Here is a 7,008-nt window from a genome sequence, read left to right as displayed (position 1 = left end):
CCACCGTCCGGAAATAGAAGTGTGCTAGATAGAAGAGTTGCCTAAAAATAACTATGCAACTATTAAGGACATATATATTTCATGAGTTCTCTCAATGTTTGGCAACGTGGTGGCTAAACGGAGCAAGGGGTGAGGACTTTCATAGAGAAGAATTTCCTAGCTGACTCAGCAACTCACTTCTCCATATTTTTGACACTAGACCAGGGCTTTTCAACCTTTTCACCCATTGTACCAGTTTTAGGATATGGCAACATCCGAGTACCACCAGTCGCCTAGCAAGGGGTCAAAAACTTGATGACAAAAAAAAAGAAAAAAGAAAAAAAGTGATGAAGTACAGGTAGTCCTCGACTTACAACAGTTCGCTTAGTGACTGTTTGAAGTTACAATGGCACTGAAAAAAGTGCCCCCCAAGCCACAGCCGAGCAAGATACCTGCCTGCCCGCCCAGCGGCGCTCTTCCTCCTGTCCGAGGTTTTCATTGTTGTGAGCATTTCTGTTGAGGATTGGCAGCGGGGGGTGGGCTGGGGGGGTGTTTTGTTTTTATTCCCCCCGTCTGCTGGGTGGTTGCATCAGGTTTTGGTCACTTCACATGACCCTGGGACACTGTGACCGTCATAAATATGAATCAGTTGCCAAGCATCTGAATGTAAATCACAAGACCCTGGAGATGCTGCAACGTTCCAGCTGATCGGCGCTTCTTCTGGGCTCAGCAGAAGCACCAGGATCAGCGCCGAGCTCCAGCTGGAGCCTGGTGCTGATCCTGGCGCTTCCGCTGAGCCCTGACAGCCCTGCAGCTCCAGCCGTCTCTCGCTCAGGCTTGTGTGGTGCTGCCACCAGTTCAGCTCATTCCCCTCCCCCGCTACCACTTTTCTAAGATGTTCGCATACCACCTGCCAGGTGCCCACGTACCACAGGTGGTACCCGTACCACTGGTTGAAAAGCCCTGATCTAGTCCAACCACTTGCTCAGGAAACCCTATACCAAATGGTTGTCCAATCTATTCTTAAAAATCTCCAGTGTTGGAACACCCACAACTTCTGGAGGCAGGTTGTTCCACTGATTAATTGTTCTAACTGTCAGGAAGTTTCTCCTTAGTTCTAGGTTGCTTCTCTCCTTGGTTAGTTTCCGTCCGTTCCTTCTTGTCTTGCCTTCTGGTGCTTTGGAAAATAGGTCGATCCCCTCTTTTTTGTGGCAACCCCTGAGATACTGGAACGCTGCTATCATGTCCCCCCTCGTCCTTCTTTTCATTAAACCGTTCTTCGTATGTTTTAGCCCCCAGTCTCCTACTGACCACAACTGACTTTGTGAGACTCAAGTCCTACCTGCTGGCAAGGTCAGAAATTCTACGAAAGCTTCCTTTTTTTCACGTTGCTCCAAAGGCAGCTGCCAGGGCATCTGATGGGGCTTGGCCAAAACCTTGACCTTGTAGGCCATGTTGGGTTTCAAGTTAAAAAACTGATACTTGTAAGTGGCAGCCCGTACAATGTCAAATTCCTCTTCGTTGAGGAAGATCACGTGACTGTAGTTGCTGTTCGTGGGAAGCCAGGTGATCTCCGCCGAAATCTGGGTGACGCTGTCGACCTGAAGGTGTGAAGGTGCCACAATGACATCTTTCCCAACCAACAAGGTGCACTGCAGTTCGTCGGAATTGCCCCGGCTGGTTATGCTTTGAACGGATATCCGGTAAGTGCAAGTAGCGATGTTCAATTTTTCGATGAGAGCTTTAGTTTTGCTCCCCAAGGGGACGTTCGTTCGTACTTCCTTGTCTACCAGGACGTTGTAGCTATGAATGGTTCCCCATCCAGGTGGCATAACTGGAGCTTCCCAGCCCACAATGACACTTTTGGCTAATTGTTTGATAAGGGTAATTTTTCGAGGGTAAGGCACAATGTTTTCTCCAATCTCGTCAATGTTCACATCCAGAGTTCCTGCACCATTATTGAGAATGCCGGAGTCTAACTGGACCGGTAAGCTGATGTCCTGGAGGCCTTCTCCTTCCACCAGGTGACTACTGTGGTTGAGGACGTTCTGCTCTGCCTCGCCGCCCAACCCGCAGGATAAACGAGACTCATCCTGCACAAAATCCACAAAGTTGGAGGGAACCAATCCTCTCTGTCCGTCTAGAAGTTCACCTTGGGGAGAAAGAGATATGAGAAAAGGAAGACATATACTAGCCATGTTCCCAGGACATGAAGACCCTGTCCATCCCCTCTCCCAGCCAAGAGTCATCTACTGCAGGGGTCTCCGACGTTGACAACTTTTAAGATTGTGGACTTCAACTCCCAGAATTCCTAAACTAAAGCATGGCTGGTTGACGAATTCCGGGAATTGCGCAAATCTTAAAAGTTGCTAAGGTTGGAGACCCCTGATCTACTGACAGCCCAGAATTGGGATCATTGGAACTGCAGCAACCATGTCTTTTTAGTCCTCTGAGAATTCTTACTTCCTGCCCATCGTCCCTTTTATTGGCCTTTTTTCCAAGCAAGAAGGAGAGAAAGAAAGCCACCGCAGCTCAGGGTCCCTGGAGACAAGTTTGAGGGGAGTCTCAACCACCTCCCCACCATATCTGATCCTTTTTCAGTCTGTCTAAAACCTTACCGTGGGGCCTCTCTAGGGTTTGAATGAAATCTTGAGATTTAGTTAATTAAAGTGTTGCTGGTGATAGAAACCAGGGACACTAGCTTCAACATTTTATCAAACTATTGGGGTAGAACATAGAATCATAGAGTTGGAAGAGATCTTGGTGGTATTCTAATCCAACCCCTGCTCAAAGCAGGAGCCTTAAACCATCCCAATCAAATGGTTATCCAGTCTATTTTTGAAAACCTCCAGCGATGGAGCACCTACAACTCCAGGAGACAAGCTATTCCATTGATGAATAGTTCTTAGTGTCTGAAAATTTCTCCTTACTTCTAGGAGAATCCCCTCTTCTCTGTGAGAAACCCCCAAGTACTGGAAGACTGCTATCATGTCGTCCCTAGCCCTTCTCTTTTTAGACTAGACAGAGCAGGGGTCTTCAAACTTGGCCCTTTTATGACTTGTGGACTTCAATTCCCAGAATTCCTCAGCCAGCGTGGCACGCTGGCTGAGGAATTCTGGGAGTTGAAGTCCACAAGTCATAAAAGGGCCAAGTTTGAAGACCCCTGAGGCATGGACTCAACCATTCATCGTATAAACTAAGTGCTGTGCTTAAGAGAATGCCCGCAAAGCTTCAATGTACCTCAAGGGGGGAGCTATTTAAATAAAAATATGCCAATCAAGGGACTGCTAGGGCCCCGTCTCCAACAAACCTTCAAAAAAGCCATCTTCATCCATATCTCCGTACACGTAGAGATATTTTCCTGCGGTTAGTGGAAGTTCTGCCTCAGGGTTCTCATTCGGCCCATCAAACGGATTGTAGCTGAAGGAAAACACAGATGGTGATTCTTCGTTGGACTTTTTCATAAGGAGGTCAAATAAAGGCAAAGGTTTTTCCTGTCCAGTCGACTCTGGGGTGTGTGTGTGCCTATCTCTGTTTCTTGACCGAGGGAGCCAGCATTGTCCGAAGACATATTCCGTGGTCATCTGGCCAGCATACACCAAAGATTATACACGGAATGCTGTTACCTTTCCACCGAAGTGGTACCTATTTATCTACTCGCATTTGCATGCTTTTAAACTGCTAGGTGAGCAGGAGCTGAAGCAAGGAACGGGAGTGTCATGTGTCTGAGTAACGAAACACTTAAAAGGACTTTCAGGCATGTTTTCTCCTGAAAGCATTTATTAAGGTCACAATACGTCAGCACAGCATGGTGGAATGCTTAGGTCTGCTTCTCTTCCGTTACGCATAACATTCCAAGCATTTTCCACTCCCTTATTGTAAGGTCATGGTTCACATCTTCCAATCAACTTGGAAGATGTGATTTACTTCCGGTTTCTTTCTCCTGGGCTATCCTTATGCTCCTCCCTCTTTCCCAGTTGCTGGTTTAACTATATATATATACCAGACAGTTCTGCACATTGTCAAAGCAAGAATATACAGTATTTGCAGCGTTGACAGGGAGCTCACCCCATCGCATGGCGCTCAGGTCTCAAACACAAGCTATCTGCTGATAAGCTAAGTGTCTTTCATCACCCAGCTATCGTGCCCCTACTCATAAAGAGGAGGGCACCATTAATAACTAACTGCATTCAGATATTGGGCAGAGATATTATTTTGGGCTTGAAGTTCTGAGAAGCTAATCATTGTGGCTTAGCGTTATGACTCAACTCTTATGTCTTATTCAACATAATCTGGTTGAAAAAAAAACAGTTTAGCGTCATGGAGGAAGACAGGCGTTGTCAATTTTTGAAAGGAAGTAGGTCAGAGAAGGAAGAATTTAAAACTAGTACAAATTTAAGGTTGAAAGCGTTTATTGGACGGGTTGCTTTACCTGTATCGGGCGATGCAAAGATGGACTTTCCCCGAATATCTCGGCTTTGAGGTATTAGAATTCTGTTTGTTCTCCATCTGCAATCAGAACATGAAGAAGATAGTAAACAGGATGAATCGTCCACCTACACACGTCAACTTATACAAAATGGGATCCCAAACTGGGTCTCATGAGAGATTAAGCATTCGTGAAAGTTTGAACACCATCTTATCTATTTAGGAAAGTGATAATTTGAGAGAGAGAGACAGAGAGAGACAGAGACACAGAGAGACACACACACACAGAGAAATATAGACACACACACAGAGAGAGAAATAGACACAGAGAGAGAGAGAGAAATAGAGACAGAGACAGAGACAGACAGACAGACAGAGACAGACACACACAGAGAGAAATAGAGAGAGACACACACAGAGAAATAGAGAGACACACTCAGAGAGAGAAATAGACACAGAGAGAGAGAGAGAGACAGAGAGAGAGACACACACAGAGAGAAATAGAGAGAGAAATAGAGAGAGAGACAGAGAAACAGAGAGAGAGAGAGAGAGAGAGAGAGAGAGAGAGACAGAGACAGACAGAGACAGAGACACAGAGAGAGAAATAGAGACACAGAGAGAGAGAGAGAAATAGAGACAGAGAGAGAGAGAAAGAAATAGAGAGAGAGAAATAGAGAGAGAGACACACACACAGAGAGGGAGAGATTAAGCATAGTAGCTTATGCAGAGATGCTAATAAGGAATTGAAATTGGCTAAAACGAATTGCATTGACCCTAAATTGGTGACTTTTCTTTGGAATCATTCTTCTAGCCTTTTAAGATTGATGAGATGAACAATGACAATAGGCATTCAGAGCCTGGGGGGCGGGGGGGGGGGAAATCCCAGCAAAGAGAATTGCTAGATTTTGCAATGCAAGAGACCTGCCTGATCCATTTAGCTTATAACTGACACAACCCTTATCGGCAATTAATTTTGGAAGTGGAAGGCCACTTTCAGGAATAAGAAGATAATCCTGTTTCTGCACATTTTCTCCCTAATTCCATCAACTGGATGGGGGTTTTCTGTTGCTGATTCCTAAGCCATTTTGGGAAGTACAGCTTGAATCTTCTGCATGTAAAAATCCGTGAACAGCCACTGATAGAGACACGGGTTAAATCAAATTAAGGTGATACACACCATTTACTGTCTGTGAGGTCATTGGTGCTTTCTGAGCTGGGTGGTTTTGCTGCAGAATGTTTCATTACCAAACTAGGTAACATCATCAGCGCTAGAAGGGAAGGGTTTTTTTCCCCTCTGTTTATATACAAGCAGTGAACAATGCCCAGTCAAGAAACTACCAAGTTAGACTAACAAACAGTAAACAGCAGCCTAATTAAGAATACTCCCATCAACACTGACAGGGCAAGGGTCTGATATAAAAACAGAGAGCAAAGCCCACTGCCTTCTAGCACTGATAATGTTACCTAGCTGGGTCATGAAACATCTGCAAGAAAACCACCTAGCTCAGAGAGCACCAAGGACTCCACAGTCTTCTTCCTCCTCCTAGCACTGATGATGTTACCTAGTTGGGTCATGAAACATCTGCAAGAAAACAACCAAACCTGGAAAAGAACTAAGGACCCCACAGTCGTCGTCCTCCTCCTCCTCCTCCTCCACCCTTCTAGCACTGATAATGTTACCTAGCTGGGCCATGAAACATCTGCAAGAAAACCACCAAGCTCAGAGAGCACCAAGGACCCCACAGTCCTTCTCCTCTTCCTCCTCCATTCCGTAAATCCCATTCCCTTCTAGCACTGATGACGTTAACAAGTTGGGTCATGAAACATCTTCAAGAAAACCACCAAGCTCAGAGAGCACCAAGGACCCCACAGTTCAGCCCTGAGCTACAAATATTCTCTTCTATCAGTTTGCTCTCTCTATCATCATTCATTTTCAGCAAAGTCACTTGCTTGCAGTTAAGGAAGGCGCATCATCTACATACGTCTGATTCAAATCTGCATCGTGGGCTGCCAGAACGCGAGCGGACCAGGAAAGCTGGTTTGATGGAGAGTTGTTCTGGCTTGTCACCAGACGGCTGCAGGGGACGTGTATATTCAGAGATCACAAACTGGCCTCGGGAGGGACTTTCATGACCTGCACGGAAAAAGCAACCACATCACTGAATGTCACACGGGTTGCCCTGCAGCAATTGTAGCTGAATAGGCTATCAAAATAACAAAGGCAGGAACAACCTTGGATGATTCTGAAATAATAGACACCATCTTTCTCATTTTTTGCAACGTTTGCCTTTTTTTTTTTTTTTTTTTTTTTAGAAACCAACTAGATTAACCCAGAATTGGGCAACAGCCAAATTGAATAAAACTTTGAAAAAAACAAAACAAAGTATGACTCAAAGTCGTCTCCTCCTCCTCCTCCTCCTCCTCCTCTTCTTCTTTCTTTCTTTCTTTCTTTCTTTCTTTCTTTCTTTCTTCTTCCTCTTCTTCTTCCTCCTTCTTCTTCTCTTCCTCCTCCTCCTCCTCCTCCTCTTCTTTCTTCTTCTTCTTCTTCTTCTTCTTCTTCTTCTTCTTCTTCTTCTTCTTCTTCTTCTTCTTCTTCTTCTT

At 45.2% G+C, this 7,008-nt stretch overlaps 1 protein-coding gene across 4 annotated transcripts in view; it reads right to left on the bottom strand.

Moving 5' to 3' along the window:
* The window catches only part of RIMBP2 (RIMS binding protein 2), a 39,261-nt gene that overhangs the window by 23,951 nt on the left and 8,302 nt on the right, over positions 1-7,008 (bottom strand). For all 4 annotated transcript variants that reach the window (XM_029286205.1, XM_029286204.1, XM_029286206.1 and 1 more), the window contains 4 exons: positions 6,390-6,541; positions 4,412-4,488; positions 3,290-3,399; positions 1,322-2,131 (listed from right to left, as the gene is read on the bottom strand). In XM_029286205.1, the coding sequence (XP_029142038.1) occupies positions 1,322-2,131; positions 3,290-3,399; positions 4,412-4,488; positions 6,390-6,541 (1,149 nt within the window). The remainder of the gene's footprint in view (positions 1-1,321; positions 2,132-3,289; positions 3,400-4,411; positions 4,489-6,389; positions 6,542-7,008) is intronic.

This window comes from Protobothrops mucrosquamatus, unplaced genomic scaffold, assembly GCF_001527695.2.
Source record: "Protobothrops mucrosquamatus isolate PMUCROS unplaced genomic scaffold, P.Mucros_1.0 scaffold3095, whole genome shotgun sequence".
Classification (NCBI taxonomy): domain Eukaryota; kingdom Metazoa; phylum Chordata; class Lepidosauria; order Squamata; family Viperidae; genus Protobothrops; species Protobothrops mucrosquamatus.
This window is presented reverse-complemented; position numbering and strand designations above follow the sequence as displayed.